The sequence below is a fragment of the Sparus aurata genome, chromosome 1, assembly GCF_900880675.1.
Source record: "Sparus aurata chromosome 1, fSpaAur1.1, whole genome shotgun sequence".
NCBI classification, from domain to species: domain Eukaryota; kingdom Metazoa; phylum Chordata; class Actinopteri; order Spariformes; family Sparidae; genus Sparus; species Sparus aurata.
The window spans coordinates 11,448,894-11,469,187 of record NC_044187.1 but is presented as its reverse complement, the minus strand read 5'-3'; the positions used below and the strand labels follow the sequence as shown (position 1 = coordinate 11,469,187).

General features: G+C 40.7%; 2 protein-coding genes across 2 annotated transcripts; both read left to right on the top strand.

Annotated features, from left to right (window-relative positions):
- Positions 1-3,680: 3,680 nt before the first annotated feature.
- On the top strand, positions 3,681-8,574 carry LOC115584670 (ATP synthase membrane subunit DAPIT, mitochondrial-like). The gene is made up of 4 exons (XM_030422275.1): positions 3,681-3,754; positions 3,914-3,984; positions 8,166-8,258; positions 8,351-8,574. The coding sequence occupies exons 2-4, from the start codon at positions 3,916-3,918 to the stop codon at positions 8,450-8,452; spliced, it is 264 nt and encodes an 87-aa protein (XP_030278135.1). The 5' UTR covers positions 3,681-3,754; positions 3,914-3,915; the 3' UTR covers positions 8,453-8,574.
- A 1,866-nt stretch (positions 8,575-10,440) lies between these two features.
- Positions 10,441-18,647, top strand: LOC115587446 (suppressor of cytokine signaling 1-like). The gene is made up of 4 exons (XM_030427303.1): positions 10,441-10,708; positions 13,936-14,403; positions 16,977-17,164; positions 17,275-18,647. Exons 2-4 carry the CDS (start codon positions 14,194-14,196, stop codon positions 17,597-17,599), a joined length of 723 nt encoding a protein of 240 aa, XP_030283163.1. The 5' UTR covers positions 10,441-10,708; positions 13,936-14,193; the 3' UTR covers positions 17,600-18,647.
- The last annotated feature ends 1,647 nt before the right edge of the window (positions 18,648-20,294 follow it).

The window sequence follows — 20,294 nt, the reverse complement described above, 5'->3', positions numbered from 1 at the left end:
ACGATCCATCTCTGCCTCTGGGCACATCCCAGTGAACAGAGCAAAACACAGTGAAACATGTTGCATTCTTCTTTTTGGATATTAAAATAATGATCTACCTATCTTGTTTTTTCTGATATTTGTTCAGATACACAGCTAATATCTTTTCTGATTTTTTCTTTTCAGAAATATTCTTTGAGCTATCTTATGCAGAGTCTTTTGACATCCCATTTTTATTTCTTTCATTATTTTTGGGGGTTCATCCCACTGTAGTTATGCATTTCCACTTCCAGTGACAATCGTAGGATATTTCAGAATGGCAAGAAGAGAAAGAGGTCACGGTTTCTGAGTTAAACTAAGCTGGATCCTAAACATATGAACAATCTCTGAGGAGAATTGTTTTATTTACTTATTCTTTTTACTGAGTGATGTAAAAAGAGTGAGAGACATGACAGATGGGAGAGACACAGTAACAACACTGCGTGACACAAACAAAAACAAAAAGGATGCATATTTTACTTTCATGCAAAAGAAACTAGCAAAATATCACAAAAAATAAAAGCACACTTACATTTTTTTAAATTAGAAACTAAAACATATGAAAAAAAACAACAACTATAAGTTAACAGCGCCGTTCAGCATGTTTCTGATGAATTTAAAATTCCATTTGCCAACATGTGTTGATGATTCAAGGAATTCCCTGAGAGGATGAAAAATGTTTAGCTGATCTCGAACACTCTCTGTGAACAAGGAGCATCTTTATTGATGTATGGTGCAAAAATAATCTCAAACAACAAGTCAACGGTGGCTGGAAGTGGCCCTCAGAAAGGTAGAACCTTGTTTATCTCCTCAAACCGTCAGTTTGTTATGAAACCTGATGGTTTATTCTGAAAACAGCCCCCGCTGCAAAGAGCGCATATGGTGACGTGACACAACAGTAAAGAAACAAGGCTGCGCAACATGTCGTCCACCTGGAAAGCGGAGGGTGTCATATGCTGGACAGATTGTAAAAACCCTCAAGGAAAATCTGTGATTTTCAATATCAGTACATGAAGGTACAACTGACCTGACAAAATTCCACTTTTGGTTCAGATGCTGGTCATTTAAAGGAGCGCTACGTAGTTTTTAGGAAGACATTAAGAAACATCTTCATTGACTGTTTGTTTTTTTTATCTTAAACAAACTGAATAAACAAACTCTCTTCATTATGACTCTGAGTTTTTGACTCTTGACCTTTAAGGACAACACAGTTTCATACTGTTTAACTTTGTTTATATGTGGCGGACCCTGCCAACTTGCTATTTTTAAACAGTGTTCTGAGGAACTTATTTTCCTCTGAGAACAGCTTGTTCATACAGACATATCGGATTGTTTGTTATTGCCTCATTAATGTTGTGAATATTATAATTGTGAGCCTGAGTTTCCTCTCCAAAACTACAAAGTGCCCCTTTAAGTATGAAGTGTGGTGGGATTATTCAGTCGATGAAGTAGTGATTGGTGCAAAAGATCAATGAACATGCTTCAGCAGCTGAACAGGGAGTACACAGGCATCTCAGTGCACGGGTATTGTTGGAGTGACGCTCTGTGCGGACCTGTCCAGGTTGTTGTTCAGGATTTCAGTCACACACCTCCTTTTTTTTTTCTCTGAACACACACTTCCTCTTCACTGCTGCCAACGCACAGGTGACGGTGCAGTTCGGCAGGGAACATGGGCTGTGGTGGCAGAAGTAGGAAGATGAAGAAAAAAATGATTTGCGTGACAGTCTTGGAGCTTTGCCAGGTTTCATGCCTGTGCACAAATGACCAAATTCTGTGGAAAGCGTGTGTGTGTGTGTGTGTGTGTGTGTGTGTGTGTGTGTGTGTGTGTGTGTGTGTGTGATTCTTTTTTTTGTTTACTTATCAGCCTTCAGGCACGAAAGAAAAACACCCTGTTAAAACAACAATGAGCCCAATGTTGTCAAAAAGTTTCTGCTGCATGCAAATCTGTCTGTATAAACAGCACGCTGTGTTCACACATAATGGTTACGGTAAATGAGATCTCCTGAACCAAGGGGCGACATCTCAGTGATTTGTTGACACGTTTCTGTGGTCCGTGTCAATCACAGATCATTACTGTAGCTGGAATATTCCAAATTGCTGATATGATCAGAAACATTACCTGCAGCACACAAGGAGTCCTCCTAAGTACGACTAACCCTCTCACAGATTTAGGACTTACCTGCTTCCTGAAAAACTTAATGAGACCAAACACACAGGAGTCTTAAAGTCTGGAGCGACACACCGCTTGCTTGTTTTTGAGTGTTTATTCTAACTGAGGCAGTCAGGAGCTACTTTTAGTCTCAGGATGTTTTGAGAAAATGGCTCCAGAGCGTCTTTACTCCCCCATTTGTTGAGGACACATTTTTAACCTCTGAATCAAGTCAGAACGGCCCGGTGATGTTCTTCACTGATAGGTTTCCACTGAGCCCTTATACGCTCATTTTGATTACGTAACCCTGGAGACTGAGAGCCAGTGGTAGAAAAAGTATTCACGTCTTTGATTCAAGCAAAAGTAGTGAACCCACAGTGTGGAAAGACAGTGTTACGGGTAAAAGTCCCCCATTCAAAATCTAAGTATAATATAATTATTGATGCTCAAGGCATAAACAACCCTAGTGTTGCAGCTTGTAAAGGATGAGCTCATTTCAACCACTTTATATGAGTCTGATGAGCTTTATTCAGTTAAATGCGTCACAATCTATGAGTTGATTATGTTGACATGTCCTGAATAAATTGGTGAAATTGAGATGAGTCAACCTGAAGGGGTGTGTGGGCTACCTTTGTACCATTGAGTATACAGAGATTGGAATATGACTTTGGTTTAGCATCTCATACACTGGGAAGGTGCGTCCTTTTAAAAATCAGCTCGTAGCAGATTATATTCTGTGTGCAAATAATCAGAATCGGCAAATAACCTCATTTATGATGTCAAATAATGCGGTCAAATAAATACAACAATGGCATCTCTCCCATTTCCAGCACTGCTCAATGTCGTCTTGTGACTTTTATTACATTTCTCCCCATATGTTTATGTCATATTTAGTTTACTCTTGTTCATAACTTGGCACTGGTTTTAAAATGTTGTATATGTTGTGTATTTCACTAATATTTAAAACTCTTATTGTCATATATATGGCAACTGGGCCCTGTATGTGACCCTGACCCAGGGAACCCACTAGTTGTCACTGTTTTTTTCTATTGTACTGTACATTTCTGGGTATTTAGTTATAGCAACATCAGATGGTACCTGAAAAAGTACAGTACCTGAGTAAATGTGTGTCAGTTCTCACACTGCTAAAGAAGTTTCCAGTTTCCATCATACTACCAGTTTAGCATACTTTTGTTAAAGGAAAAGTAAATAATTAATCAACTAATACAAATAACGTTGCTCCTTTCATATAATTAAACAGTTGTACTGCAGCTCCCGTCTCAAGAATAATATGAACGTTTTGAGGAAGTTAGTAGGAAATGATGCTGATCATAAATGTAAAATGTAAAATGTTCTGCTTGTATTCAACCTGTGTGCAGGTGAACGCACTCTGTCATCGACGTTCATGTTGCGCCCTCATGTGGCTGAATAGAGGAAGGACAGACGCTTGGACCTGCCGTTTGTGTAACTACCTTCAGGTCCCGCCCACCCCGCCACATCCTATTGGCCAGCGCCTTGCACAGAAACACCCGATTGGACAGGCTGCGCCTACACGTCACGGCACCCGGAAGACATTGAAAACATTGCGTAAGTGTCCTGTCGTGCCTCCAAATTCAGCAGAGCGGTACAGTAAGTACGAGTTGACACCCTCTGAATGTGAAGTTAAAATAAAGCTGAGACTGTGGAGGGAATGTGAGAGACAGGAAGAAAAGTTTAACCTAACATTTTCATTCAAACTGTCTCCAGTGATGCCGGTGACTCCTGTTAAAACGCGGATCCCCCTCACCAGCTTCGGTCATCTCATAACGGAGGTGAAGGTAAGGACGGGATGTGACTTTATCCGACAAATGTCTATTTATTTAAAGGGAAAAAGACACATAACAACGCCAGTTGACAGTTCAAAATGAATGTATATGAAATGCAGTGACTTAAGGCTTTGAGGTATTTTGTATTGTTCCCAAACACACACTCACATGTTGTCATGATTTACTCTAAAATCCTCTTTTGTGTATTTTGTTGGGAGGAGAAAGTCATTTATCTAACTGTGCATGCGGCACATGTTTCACATCAGGCTTAATTCCCGTTATTTCATGTATAAACCTCTGGGCTGGACTTTTAACCGCTCAGGTGTTTCTGCAAGATTTCTGCGCATGCTCAGTGCTGAAACACATCCTGTAACTCACTCCTACAAATCTGTTGTTTTTTTTTAACCTTTATTAAAAAAATAAATAAATAAATGGGATCTATATTATGTTATTAGCTGACTGAAAGCAAGTAGATTTTTATTTTTATTTCTGTTTGAGTGTTTTATAATGATTTGAGCTTGTTTGTTTCTATCTGTGAATAATGTGGTTAACACAGCCTGAGCAAATAACTGCTTCACAGTATTTATTATTTTATTCCTGTTTTGCCCACCTTGAATTGAAGCAATTGAAAATACTGAGAGAATTCAAAGAGTCGATGCTGTGAATGTTTCAGTTTCTAAAATCTGACCAACCCACAGCGGCCGACACAAATCAACAACAATGATCAGCCACATTTTTTCCAGGTGTGTCCCTCAATACGAGTTGGCGTGTCTTTGCCATCTGCATATTTCATTGGAGTTCAACTGAAGTAACTTTTCACACACCCTGCAAAACAACTTGTGCACCACAATTATACACCCACACACTGAATAAGCAACCTGCACACGGCGCCGCTACAGAGGAAGCACCTGAACACACTAACACTTTTGTAACAGGGTTGGGTTTTTCCTTTCTTTTGTGCAGTACTATTAAATCTGAATTATTATCATTATATCATTTTAAACATGTGGTTCCTTAAAAGTATTAAAGCATCACGTGGCGTCATATAGGCCACATTAAAAACAACACAACCATATATAAACATATATATAAAACTGTACCGGCAAAAGAAAATATATGCTTACAGTACAACTCTCTTTCTGTACACATGTATATAGCACAATCGACAGACTTACTGTATATACATGCACAGGCTACTTGCATAAATACCTACACACATCCCCACCGCTTACATCCATACACTGTATACAGCACGCACTGCACATTCACACCCAGTGGCCACCTCGCCAGGAACCTCCGCACACCCGAGTGAGTAAGTATTTACAAACCATTTCAACTGGTTTCATCATTTGCGCTTATGAAAGAAAACAACATTTCTGGTGGTGAACATCTTCAGTTTCATAAATGGTAAATTGTGACCTATTTAGGCAGCTTCCCTTGTTGCCAGTGGAGAAAATCCCCAGACTCCATTTAAAGAAATTGCTTAATATTGTGAGTTCTTGAGGCGGGAGAAACTTTTTTTTTAACTTTGGGAAACGTGTTCCACAACAAATCCTTCGGCCGTGCAGCAAATGTTATTCATCATGGGGACATTTCTTTCTTGGTGTGAAAACACATTGTGTACTTTTGTCACAGGGATGTGTACATATACTGACATCTCATCATACACCAGGTCTTAACAGGGCTTTACAGCTGTCAAGTCATGATCAGATCATTTGAGGCGGATGTAAATACCCGGTCTGAATGTCCTCTTTGTTCCCCATCTGGAAAGACGGGTAGTCTGGTGTAGTTTTGGCAGTCGCACACTTTAAGAGCACCATCTTTCTTGTAGCTTGTCCAGCCGTGCTGTTCATCACAGTTGGCGTTACAGTTTGTCAGACCTAAATGTATTGTGAGTGTAGCGGGTAGTGGCTTGAGCCCGACACGGATATACACATTTTCTTGATTAAAATCTTAATAAAAACAGCAAGAGCACAGCTGCAGTATCGATTTTATCCATTTGCTCATCCATCGTGCTCCATTCAGCGATGTGCTTTCAGGTATTGGCTCCATGTCACATTTTAGGCCGAAGCATTCTCTCTCTCTGCTCTACTAAAGCTAATACTCACTGGAGAATGAAACGAAACGCTGCCTCGTCAGCACTCTGCCTGCTCCCCCCCCCCCCCCCCCGGCACACTTCATGCGAGTCGAAAGTCCATAATGGAAATTACTTTTCTTTTCACATGAATCCTTATATTCTGCAGATCCCCCTCCTGGACTGTAAATCTGATGTTCCAGACGAATGGGAACTCATAGCATTTGAATTAAAAGAGACGCTGTGAGATGATGGCAAGTGTCCGTTTATATTAAAGTGCTTTATGAAAAGGAATAACGTGACATGTATGGAAACACACCTTCACACGCAAAAATAGATGAAAAGATTGATCCCACTCTCACGTCTGTGTGAGTGTAGAGCACGAGCCTGGAGAGGGTTAGCTTAGCTTAGCATTGAGAAGACTGGAAGTATAGGGAGAATGGCTCAGCACGTAGCCTTCTGCTAAACCACAACTTCTGTGCTTTTATTGCACTGTGTTTTTTTTGTGGGGGTCAATTTAACAGGCAAGATATAACATGTACATTTGTGACCTTTTTAGATGTGTTCATTGTTACCTGTGGACAATTCTTTTTTGGCTTGGTTCACTGTTTTGAGTATTTTGGCCAAAGTTAGCAACTGTTTCTTGGCTGTAGCTTCATATTTACTGTTTGCACAAATGGTTAGTGGGATCACTTCTTACCCCAGTGAAGTATTTAAGTGTAATCCCCAAATGTCAGATGAATATGAAGCTATTGCCAGGTGACTGTTTGCTTTTTCTAAGCTCGGTGCCAAGACTAGGAGCAGGATGAAACGGCTGCGCACGGCTAAGAAATAGTCTGTTAGATAACATGTGGTGAAACCACAAAGTGTAATTTCAACTTTTTTTTTTAATGGATTAACCAGCCTAGTTGTTTAGGAGAATGCTGCAGCACAGTTTTGCTTTGAAGCTCCAGAAACTGTTTTCGTGGACGAAGTAATTTCATCCGACTTTCCAGCGGCGTGTGGTTGAGTAGATGATGACAGAATTTTCATTTTTGGGTGAATTTATCCTGTCATCCGAGACAGATTTCTCAGACGGCAGACAATCAAGTAACCCTAACCTTAAAAAAAAAGGCATAAGCTTCAGACTCAATCATAAAAAAAATGAATTTTCCTGTTTGCAGTTTTGAGAAGAGCCTGGCTTTCGTGTATTTCTGCAGCTGATGTTGGAGAATTTAGATATTTTTTGGAATAATATCAGATAACACACATTCAAAGAAAAAAACTTCTAAATCTTTTAACTAAAGGGAATTTCAGCTTAAAGCTTTGATCACACGGTCTCACGACTCTCGTGGCTGTGGAGAGTGAGCTCTGTGCTGCAAGCGAGTCCAGATAATTAGCTGGCATTGCGGCTGATGAATAATTCAGTTTAATCCGACTCAAACGTTGTGCTGAATGTGACTTTCATGACCATAAACCAGTTTGTCATCCCAGCTCTGCCTCGTCATGACACTCATCAAACCGCCCGTTCCAGCATGCCAAAGTATTCCACTTGTTTTTTTTTTAGGGGGGGTTTGTCGTCAACTGTGACTGACATTTCTAAAGAAATTGCACTTGTCACACAGTTGTTAAATTTAGTTAGTGCGCGAGTAGAGCGTAAGGCTTCATCACGACTACAATCAGACTCACCGGAACCAGGCTGTGGTTGATGGTGATTGATGGAGCTGTTCCCGTCATTTAAGGTTTCACATTCATTTTGACTTGGCATAGCTCTCGTGCCATTTGATACACAACTTGCACAGAGACGGTGCTCCACATTTTTTGTCTGTCATTCACACTTTCACACAAACATCCGCAACGCTCCACCTCCTGAGCAACGGCCACCCGGGCTTCACTTACTGACCTTTTTCAAAATTAACTTTCTGTTTGACTTGTTTGGTGTCTGATGGAGTTCACCTGCCGTGAAAAATGAACTGTTTGACAAAGTGGGAAACATGACTTCATCTTTAAAATCCTCCTCCTACATCTTGATATATTTTAAGATCCTGTCAAAATGGGAAATGCTATGTGTTCTGACCACAGTGCTTCCTCTTATAACTGTGCGTGTGTGTGTGTGTGTGTGTGGTTCTTTGTGTTTCAGAGGCAGCTGTTTGGCATTGAGCCTCCCGCTTCTACAGAACTGAGGGGTTGGAGGAAATACCTTAATAGCTACACCATACAGGGCCGCCGAAATGTACATAAGACACACGCATGCACACGCTGGATCCTTAGAATATGAATTTTATATACATGTGTCACGTGTGTCCTTCTCCGGTGTCTTTACAGTGCGTCTTGGCTTCCTATGGGCTCCTCGCTGCAGTAGCAGCGGCCTACTTGATGCACAAACGAAACAAAAAGGAAAACCAGGCTCCGAGCCCCACGGCCTGAGAGACCGACCTCGTACAGTGATGTTTATCCTCACGAAGCATTATTTATGATCTGGAACTACAACCTCCGAGTGTACAGGAGTTTAAAGCTGTACTTTCTTAATAAATGCCATGCAAGTTCTCGATGCTTCTGTCTGATCATTGTTAAGTGGTTTTGTGGGTATTCACACTGGTTACCATGGAATCAGGGGGAGAGTGTGCGTGCATGCATGTGTGTGTGTGAGTGTGTGTGTGTGTGTGTGTGCGCAGTGAAGTTGTTCCCCCACAAGGTGTCTGTCTGCTGCTGAGGAAAACGAAACTAAACACAGTTATGTCATTTCACTTGTTTTTATAAACTATTCAACCACCCGTACTTATTTCCAGTAAATGTTTTATACATTTTTCTTAATTCCTTTTTGGGAGAATTCATCCTATCACACACACACACACACACACACACAAAAAACACTGCATCATGTCTCAAGACTTGTTGCATGAGTAGGAGTAGACGAACAAAGGGATTTCTGAGACTGGGGTGGTTTTCTGTAGGTTTTGATCGACAGTGCTCAGCCTCTGGCTTTCAAGGCATCTTCTGCAAGCGAAATGGGTTTTGAAAACAATTTGTCAGCACAGCACAGCAGTAAAAAGGAGAGTTTTTATAGCTGTGTTATAGTATAGAATGCAACCAATTTTCTTGTTGTGCAGCATGTTTTTTGTCGAAGCACGAGCTAAAAGATGATTTGCATTCTAAAGTTGATCCCCCCCAAAAAAATCTTGAGGTCTTGCGCATTTAATGTTCTGTCATTTAACCATGTAGTTATCTGCATTTTCAAACCACGAGCGAGCGAAAGCATATAAAGGAGTAAATAGGCCATGAGTTGCATTCTTCTGTTTGGAGCCCAGTTTGTAAAGAAAATTGTCTCATGCTTTCTATTTAGGCAGAGTAATTGTGTGCAGGCAGAAAGCATCTCCTCATCTAAACTACGATAAGATTCATCAGATTAAAGTAACTGTTTCATAAGTGGTGGACCAATCTCGTCACACTGAAAGCAACTGATCTACAGCAGAGCTACCCTACAGAGAAATCTAGTTCAGAGAAGGAAGCTCGAACTACTGACTATAGATGGTGTGCATGTGATATGTAATTATAAGAATATATAATAGAGATGTCGCATGCCAGTTATAAGTATTCATGGGAAGGTGCAACTGATGTGGGCTTTGGTTTTCGTACACACCTGGTCCTGGGGGGGGTGTTGCACCAAGCAGGATTACTCAGTCAGGTAGCATGCAGTACATTTACTCAAGCACAATTTTGAGGAACTTGTACAAATAAAGTATTTCCACAGGGGAGTGTTGCTCATTGGGTTTGGTCCCCGATAATGACAAATATATATATATAAAAAAAAAAACGGCCACGGCTGCAATAAGTAAAGTAAAGTGATGGACAAACATGTGCTGTCGGTGAAGTAATCAAAGACAAAGAAAATGCAATTTAACTATGAATGTAATTGCAGACATGAGGAAGCTGCTGCACAATTACACAACATGCTCGCACAAGTTCCATTACTCAACGTTTCACATTCAGTCTGACAGGAGTGTGTTTGTGTCGCCGGCTCAAACCTGCTGACGAGATTAAAAAATTAAATAAAAAATCAAACTAAAAAAATGCACAACGAGCCTTTAAATCTCGCACACTTGGATGTGTCTGTTTGTAATTGTGCGTGTGCATCACATTTTGAATAACAAACGATGTATTTTTTATATAGTGAGTGCCATTTACAGAGAGAGAGAGAGAGAGAAAGACACACATGCGCACTCACACTGCAGCGCCGAGCCACTTTTCGCAGATCACGTGATTTCCAGTAAATCTGAGGTCGCAAAACAGAAAGTGAAAGTAAAGAGCTGCGAGCACCTGAGCGTTAGTGGCGTGTTTTTTTTGTGTGTGTATGTTTTTTTTTTCTCGTATGATTCATTTTCCTTTTTTTTTTGTCTATCAGCATGTGCGTGTGTGAGAGATGCGCGTGCCAGTGCAAAGGCAGTGACCTGCCGTTAGAGACGCGGGTGTTAACAGATCAGCACTAGTTGGCTCAGCACAGTTAGCTCCTCCTCCTCCTTCTCCTCCTCCTCCTCCTGCTCCTCCTGCACAGAAACACGCAACTTAACCGAAAGTAAAGATGAGGCTCCTGGAGACGAGGTGCGACCGCCGGCCCGGAGACACTCTGACAGAAGCTCCCACTCACAGGAGCCCCACAAGCCTCTGACAGGCTCTTTACTGCATGTAAGTAAGCTTTGTGTTTTAATTAATGCGTCGTTAATCATCAACTACAGCTGTGAGAGAAACAAAAGTTGTTTGCGCTCATTTAAACTCCAAACTAGAGTCCAGAAACACTAATTCATCTGAATTTTGCTGTGTCATTTCATTGACAAATGATCTTTATTATTATTATTATTATTATTATTATTATTACTATTATTAGTATTACTTCTTACCATAACCCTGCCTGGTCACATCTACTCAATATTCAAAATGAAGACATGCAGTCTGGTGTGTCATCAGCAGATCATCTTATAAAAAAAGAAAATTTCCATGATCCATGATGAGCAAAATATGCTTCACTGGTGTTGAGTTTTGAGAGATGTTTGTTGAATGTTTAAACAGTTTTGCATCAGTGTATCTGAGAAATGTTCCACTTTTTCTGAAGAATATCAATATTTGGACATTCTTGCAGTATTGATTAGGATTTCCCTGAACTCCAGCTCTCTGGATTTCAAGTAAAACTATCGCTCTGAGGTCCAAAGTGTCGAGTTTCAGCTTCCATTTCAGAGTTTTAATGTCTACCCTGGCCCAGCATTACAGGACTAAAAAGCCCTCTGTCTGCGCTGCCAGCTGTAAAAGCGGATAATTCACCGTTCGCCAAACACAGATGTGTAACTATGCAAACTGAGAGTTAAACCTCACAGTCATTGTTTCGCTCCATCGTGACCAGGACTCTAACAAAAGGCTAGAAAACGTCTTGTTATTATATACGAGAAAAAGATCTGCACTTTGTAATTACAGTTTGCCAAAGTCGGTCTCTCCAGGAGTAGGAAATCAATCAAGTTTCTGTGATTCTAGCCAAGATTCAGAAAGTAAAGTGTCTGGTGAAGCTGCAATCAAATATTGAAGTGGTCTGTCCTTTAAATAACTGCTCAAGATTATGACTCATTGTGATATTTATGTGCACTCTTCACCGTTTCAGAGAAGAAGCCAACCAGAAAATGAAAATAAGAGACTTTAAGTATCAATTCCCCGTCAAGAGATCAATTAAGTCTTATCTTAAAAAGGGGAAAAGACAAGAAGAAGTTCTGCTCGTAGATTTGTCTATAATTATTACAGCACATAAAGCACCAGACCTTAGTGATTTATTGCATGTTAAAAGTTATTTAAAAACAGACAAAGAGACGACTCTCCGTGCAAATTCTTGCATGTAAAGTCGGATTATTTTTAGGACCCTCTTGGTCAGATTTTCCGTCCATAAAAATCTGTTGCTTTCATCTTTTATTTTGAAGGATTCTGCTGTGGAAAGCAGCTTCATGAATAACCTTCACCACAGCTCGTGCCTACTAACAGTTTAATCACAGTTCATCATGACGAACAATGAAGGGAAACATTTTTCTGTATCGTCTCGCCGGGCTGGAGGAAAGTGAAAGTATGGCTCTGTTATTAAACATGTTACATCCGCCCTTCCCAGTGACACACAGAGTTGTGTTTTTTATTGGCAGTCACATGACATCTGATTATCCAACTCGGGGCGCCAACACTCACACAGAGGTTAGATTACATGCGGTGCGACCGCAGAGTTAAAGCGACTTTTATTGATACTTCTTACAAGGAAACAAAAACAATAAACGGTATCAGATGACAAAGGGAAAATGTGAACGTGATGTGAAGTGGGTCATTCATTGTATTGCAAATCTGCAACTCAACTTAACTCCTTGTTTATCCATCCAGCCCACATCTTCAGACTGAACCCAAGTATCCACCCTCTGCTTCCTGAGCCCTCGACCGACCCCAGTCGTACGTACTCTGACGCGGTCCCCCCTTATCACATTAACTCTGAGAGAGCGACACCCTGCAAGGCGATGAGCCGCTGATAGCCAGGACTGAAGACAACAATAATAGAAGGATGATTTTCATTACCTACAGCCGACACGTCTACACACATCTGTTGCACCGTGCAGTTGAATGATATTTCGGACATACGTCAATCAAGTACCGTACAATTCCGTAAGATTGAGCGCACCTGAAAAAAAGCCGCACCAACTAATTTTAAAAAGAAAAAAAGAAATTGTACATTTATAAGCCGCAGGTGTCCACGTCTGCTCTCTGTGTGTTCACCCAGTCTTCAAGAACGTTTTCATCAGTTCTGGCCATCTGCTTTGATTACCTCTGAAAGCTTTTGTCGTCTTTTTGCATTGAGTCAGTTCTTCACGCTGCCGTCTCCAACGTCTCTCACCATCGATTCATTGATGCCAAGCTTGCAAGCAGCAGCTCTATTTCCTTCTTCGACAGCCAGATCGATTGCCTTTAACTTAAATCTGCATCATATGCATTTCTTCGTGTGTTTTCCATGATGAGGGTGTGTGCATGAGGTGCAAAATGACTGTTCAAAACACAATCTTACACTATCTCTTCCACCTGTCTGTCTCGCTCTTGCGCGTCCTGCTACAGCACCCCCTGGAGGCCATTAGCCCGTAAAAATCTACAGAATAGCCACATCATAGTATAGGCCGCAGGGTTTAAAGCGTGGGAAAAAAGTTGCGGCTTATAGTCCGGAAATTACGGTAACCTTTTCATAAAGCTGTTTTTTTAAACATTCATTGTAAGTTCGTTTTGTTTTTTTCAGTCAGATGCTGGGAGAAACTCAAACATGGCGTCCGTAATGCAATGAACTGTGGGTTATTAAATCAGGGAAGTCTGCACAAAGTCTGCTTGAGGCCACTTGTGGACTGGATGAAACGCAGCACCCAAAAGCCAGAAGCAAAAGTAAAAGTAAAGATATCGTGGCACAGTATCACATTGATACAAGTGAATCGTACCTGTAGTGCTTCAGTGAATGGAACTGATATTAAATTTAAAAAAGTGAATGTACTGAAGAATCAAAGGTACAAATTATGAGATTAATTAATTATTGGATTAAACTGATTCAAGTCTAAAGAGCCAGATCGTTCTCGGAAGTTGGTGGAGACCAAAAGCGGAGCTAAAACAGAGAGAATATTGGATTAAGATTCTTCATTGAACAATGAATGGTAAAGATTTCAAAAAAGCTCATTTATTTGTCATTTTACAACACAGGGTTGGATAACAAAATGCGAGGTGTCGTCCCTTTATGCTCCACAAGGGGAAAAAATGAGGCTGGAGTGAAGTGTTGAGGAGTGAAGCTGCTGTCAGAAACATGATGTTGAAGGCAGCTTACCGGAATCCAAAGTTTGGACTGTAACTGTGTTTACCTTTCTGTGTTTCAGCATCATCAGATTTGTCAGTGACAGCGCCTCAAGGACATTTGACAGGAGAGATCAGGCCTCTACCTCCCCACAGCACTGTGTGGTAATGTAATTAAGTCCAGATTAAAATCTGAAGCTGTTGTTGAAGCAACATGGAGTCTCAAGGAGGACTGAGCAGCAGATGAGCGACCGGAAAGGAGTCAATGATGGAGGATCTCCCAGAGAAAGAAGGAGGAACTGGTGCAACCGACGATCAAGAGGAGGATTCTCCTTTGTAGGATGGTCAGAGACAATCTTGATCGAACAGTAGTTCAGAGCCAGAAACAGAACGGTGCAGCTGAGACACAGAACCTAAGCCCAGAAGAACCTGAAAGAACACAGCGACCAGAGAGAGTCAACTCAGAGAGCAAAGAGCCGACAAAGAGTCGGCTAGATTTACTGTTCTGGGACAAACTCAACTTAGAAGACGAGCCTGAATCCTGGCGCCGGGTGAGTACAAAGTTTTCTCATTGTGAAGAACAGATTGTGGATGTTATTGACTTTTGATGTTGATTTTATAGCAGTGAAAAGATGGCTGGAGCAAGATAAAGTCCGAGATCAAAAACCAGGATTTTATTCTTTAATGGTACATCCACTGTTGGAGGAAGTATGCAGCATAAACGTTCTCTGCTGCAGGGAAAAATCCTGCAAGTCAAGTAAAAGTACAGAAATGTCAGCATCAGATAAACTTAACTTAACGAAAGTGAAAGTACTCATTATGCAGAATGACCCATTTCAGAATAATGAAATAAAATACATAATTTAATTATTATTGATGCTTTTGCATGTTTGTAACATCTGCATATAAAATGTTGGGCATTTTTAAAAATAAAATGTCATGTTTTATCTTTAGAAAGTATCAACATTACACTTAAGTAGAGGGCTTCAGTAAATGTGTTTGGTGACATACTTTCAGTTTATTTAAAAAAAAAAAAAAACATGCTCAATATTTGGAACATTTTTAAAGGACATGGTTATGTGATGACGCGATGATTTTGTTAGTGACAAAAAACAAACTTTCCACACTGACCCAACAACCAACGACAGTAAGAAGAATGTTAAATGACAACTTTTAATACAAATATCACCATAAATAGATAAACATGTGCAACAGGCATTGTTGATCAAAACGATAATTTTATTTTTCTCTTAAATCATTTTACTAAACCAATCCTTGCATCCTTTCGTTGGCTCCCAGTAAAGTACAGAATAGACTTTAAGACACGACTCATCACATACAAGGCCCTACATGGTCTTGATCCTCCCTACATTTCTGAACTTACACCCTTAATCCACCTCTAGACCACTCAGATCTTCCCCCCTAGGCCTCCTATTTATACCCCTCTCCCTCCTAAAATCTAAGGGTGACTGCGCTTTTGCCGTCAGGGCCCCATCGCTCTGGAACAGTCTACCCCCTCCTGTTAGATCAGCTGAATCTCTAAATGGCTTCAGAAAACTTCTCAAAACCAATTTCTGTCATCTTGTCTTCCCTGCAAAAAACTGTAGTTATTCTCTGCATATATCTGTACATGTATGTTTATTTTATCTTATTTATTTATTTCATTTTATTTAATTTATTTTGTGTTTGTTTTTATTTATGTTTTATGTGTTCTGTACCCTGTACAGCACTTTGCAAACCTTGTTCTAAAAAAGTGCTATATAAATAAAAACTAACTTAACTAACTTACTTACATTAAAAGTCAAAAATCTGAGATTTGAATGAAGTAGCCTCCTAAACTTTAAAGCCAGAAGAATAGAATAGTTTATACGAAATGATCTAAAGCATTGTGTTAATGTTGCAAAAGTGCCTGTTAGAAGTAAAAAAAAAAAAAAAAAGAAAAAGGAAAAATCAATATTTTAATTGTTATTTTAAGTCCCCGCGGTCAGCTGGATTTATTCACAGAGGCTCTTTCCTCATTCCACTTTTAATCTTTGTTACAAAGTGAAAGGAAGAAAATGATTCACCCCTACGTTGTGACTGCAGGTGTTCCCTTCAGGCTGTAAATTACCCCAGAAACTTTAGTAGTTTTTCTGCTTCATGTTATGGCTTGATTTACTTTCTCTTTTATTTCTTTTTAAATCGGGGACAGAACTTTGGACTTCTGGTTGGTATTAACCTCAATCGAGGTGTGTCAAGTGAGCTGAGTGATACTCAAAGGTGCCGGCAGACCGCTGATTGGTCGGAGAATATTCACTTAAATAATAAATCACCCGTGGAAGAATCCACAAAAGCAACCATCAGTAGCAACCACAAAGGTCTGCAGGCGCATCAGCAACATCTTTTTGATATTTCGAGAGTCACACCGTTCCTGTAAGGGTGTTCATAGTAAGCCTGTGGTTGATTGAGAGAGATAAAGCGGGTGGCAGAAATTATGGTGAATGCGGGCGGAGCAGAGGAAGAGGTTAGCAGCGTACAGAGTAGGTTCTCGTGCTCCCCATGACCAAAGTCAAGCTCCCATACGTTATTTCACACTCGCTGGTGTCAAAACCCGACTGCTAGGCCTCGACGCTGCAGATGTGGACTGTGTCAGTCAGTGATATCAGCAGTTCAGTAGTGTAAATGTGAGTGTGTGAGGTGTTGTATTGTGAGAAACAGAACCAAAGTCAAACAAAGTGCAGGTAGGCTGACGACCGCTGGGCCAAAACAAATGAGAGCAGAGCAGAGCAGGGCAGCACTCGGCGCAGGCACTCCAAATCTGTCCGGCTGCAACTTTCTCCTCTGACATTGTCAAAGAAAACAGTAGCGTGTCCACAGCACCCTCTTACCAACACTTTTAGGCGTGGGTTGTCACAATGGAAAAATGATGGGGATCACGATGTTGCTATGACGTAAACATCAAGCATTGTTCGAGTAATCTAAATATTCCTGAAAAGCATCTGTGTTGTGTCTGACGGCCGTGAAACAGTCTGATTTAAAGCTGTAACAAGTTTCTCACATCTCATATCCGTGTGTGTGTGTGTGTGTGTGTGTGTCCACTTTACATGTTGACTGATCATATGTTTTTATTCCATCTGTGCTGTAGCCTGTGACTGGAGCTGATGCCGACAGCTTGCCAACACACCTCCGTCCATTCAGCAGCGCGGCGGAGTACAAACTAGTAAGGCACACTTACCTGCAGCTCCAGCAAAGTGGTTACTACTGGGGATCGATGACGATGGAGGAGGCACATGAAATACTCTCACAAGCACCACTGGGCACCTTCCTCATCAGGTAAGCTCCCACTTTCAGAGATGTAGTTTTGTTTTGTTGTGAAACACTACACAGAAGCACGAGCCACAGTGAGTGTGCACAAAGTGACAGTGATGCTGCTGTTTCTGCAGAGACAGCGGTCAGCCGGACGTCTTCTTCACTCTGAGCTACCAGAGCGATGACGGCCCAACCAGCATTCGCGTCCAGCTGATCAACCTGCTCTTCAGCCTGTACGGCAGCCACAGGACTTTTCCCTCACTCTTCGCTCTGCTCACGTATTACACCGGCTCGTCCTGTAAGCTGACAGCACCGTATCGCAGGCAGCGTCCGGAGCACCTGAAGCAGATGTGCAGGAGGGCTCTCGTGCGAGCGTACGGAGCGGAAAAAACAAGCACCTTACCTGGACTCAGCAATCAAATCAAAGACTATGTTCACGCGTACCCTCATTATATATAGACACGTGTGTGGAGTGAAGGTATTGTTTCATTGTATTTTTTATTACATGTAACATAGATCCAGAGTATTTGATCTGCAAGATGTTTATTTGCACACATTTTCAACATGGTACAAGTTTTCAAATACACATTCATCATCAACATTTATAGAAAAATGTTTTGATCAGATCCTGTGGAAGTGCTGCACCACTGCCTCTATGATGTATTAGTTTGTAACGTCCATATAAATGTAAAGTTTGCTGCTCTTTAAAGCTGCATTAATTGATAATTGAGCACTCGAGAGCAGGAAAACATCAAAGGAAATTCACACATCATCAGCTTCTAATGTTGGCTAAGGTGTTCGTGTCAGTTCCTCCCGGCCAGACACACACGTCAGTGTGAGAATCTCTCTTGTTTTACTTTGTGTTGAAAGGCAGCCAGAAGTCACCATGTTTGCAATTATGTTTTTAATCTAGTTAAAGATTATAGCTCGTGGGGCAATTATCTTGTTATCTCAGGACAAAAGAATGTTTTTCTGGTTATAATGGGTTCATTATCTCATTATCTGGAGAACACAATAGGTCATCTTCTCTGGATAATGGGACGAATGCCTCGTGTTCATGAGAAGGCGAGAGGTTGTTTTCTTGAGGTAAGTTGTGGATAAAATGAAGGAGCCTATTTTGGAAGAAGGTATCACAAGAAAATGACCTTTTGTTTATTGTTTATTATAAAGTCATTATAATGAGAAAGCAAGTTTTTAATCCTGATGAAACCACAACCACTCTCAGCCTCTGTAGTCACCAGTTTATTTATTTGTTGTTTGTTTTTTTTGTTTTTTCTCTGTGCTTTTCTCCAATGGAGCGATACTTTTCACATTTCATGTAGTGATCTAATTCACTGGTGATATAATACAATATTAATTAATGCAGTTTTAACTTTTCATCAACACTTGAAATAATTTCATATCTGTAGTGACTGTTTTTAGTCCTGTGACAAATTGTGGTAATGTGATGCCTTTCAAACTTATGTTAATCTTGAATAAATTAAAAAATTTATTTTACAAAATAAAACATGTGTGAACTCGTGGTTGAACTGCTGACAAGTCAAAGGTGCACAAGGGATCCTAAAGGCCCCTCCACTGGGTCGCAAGGATGAACGGAGCAGATGTTGTCTGTGTAAGGTCAAAGGTGAGGGTCGCTGTGACCTCATGGCGTTCCGTTCTTGTGAACACGATATCCATTCGGCACAAACATCCACTTGGACTCACGGATTAATTGATTACATGTGAGTAGTCAAAGGTCAAAGGTCTGTGACACTTACTCAACAATTCATTTTATAGCTATGACATTGTCTAACAGGATGAAAATAACATAGTGATGACATTTTAAATCCAAAAAAATCAAAGGTCAGCTTCCCTGTGACATAACGATATTATGAAACATATGCTGGCTTTTACTTTCACACTGGAGATGAACAGTGTCCGAGTGTCTGGGGTAAAAGTCCTGTTTTTGTTTTGACCAAGCAGCTGAGAAAATAGGCCAACAGACTGTATTCACATGCCGGCCATTATCCTCTGACATCACAGTCAGGGTGGGAAGCCCAGATGTCGTGCTAATGTGTTCAAGGTTTTAAAGGAGAACTTCGGCCGTTTTTTAACCCATATCCCTGTTGATCGAGGTTACCGAGTGCTGTCATTAGGAAAAATAACGAGAACATTTGGCACAATATATACCGAGTATCAGCACGGCAGCTAAAGCGTGGGGACAGACATGACCGAAAGTGAAACTTAGGTTGTCTGCCCCCATAGGTTCACTTTCGCTGCCGTCCTGATATCTGGTCAATATTGTGCAAAAAATTCACCTTATTTTTCTTACTGACAGCACTCGGTAACCTCGATCAACAGGGATATGAGGTAAAAATGGCCGAAGTTCTCCTTTAAAGTCATATAGACGTAGAAAATCTGACAAATTATTATAATGATTGATCAGCAACTGAAAAGACAAGAGTAAAAGAAAAACAACATATTTGATAATCCGTTAGCTTCCTTTAAATGACAGTTCATGTTAGCTTTCAACCATTTGCTGGTTAATGTTACTAGTTGACAGTGTTACACAATACAATAGCAAAGTTATAAATGAATTCTAAATTATCACTGCACATCTTGGACACATTTATTTAAGCCTTGAAGTGAAATGCACTTGATTTACTCAAACTGTATTATTAGCAAGGAAGTTGTTAGCTACAGGGTTATCAGATACGTTGTTTAACCTTGAAATATGGCCAGAATTCCATCCAGATTTTCACTGTCTGTCATCTGTTTAGTTGTCGATCAGTAGACAAGTGCTAAAATGATAACAATTTATCAGAATATCCATATCGATATTGTCCATAGGACTTGCAACCTGCAACACAGCAGCATACCGTTATCCCAGCTATCCAATGGCCGCTGTCTCGTCAAAGTACCAAAAACTGCAAAACCTGGAATGGCCACTTGAGACTGGCTCCAAAAGCGAGTCAATCCCCGCAAGAGCACAGATTAAAATGCTCAACTTTACAGCAGAAATAAACATGTTTACAGCCAGGTACTCAAACGGTTTTGGTCTCTTTACCTAAGTTACCCCTTAAATGAAATAAGGGGTGGCGCCTACATATTCTCAAATCAGCCCCCCACATGGTTCTGTTGGAACGGGGGCCCACAGCTCATTTTGGTGCCCTGG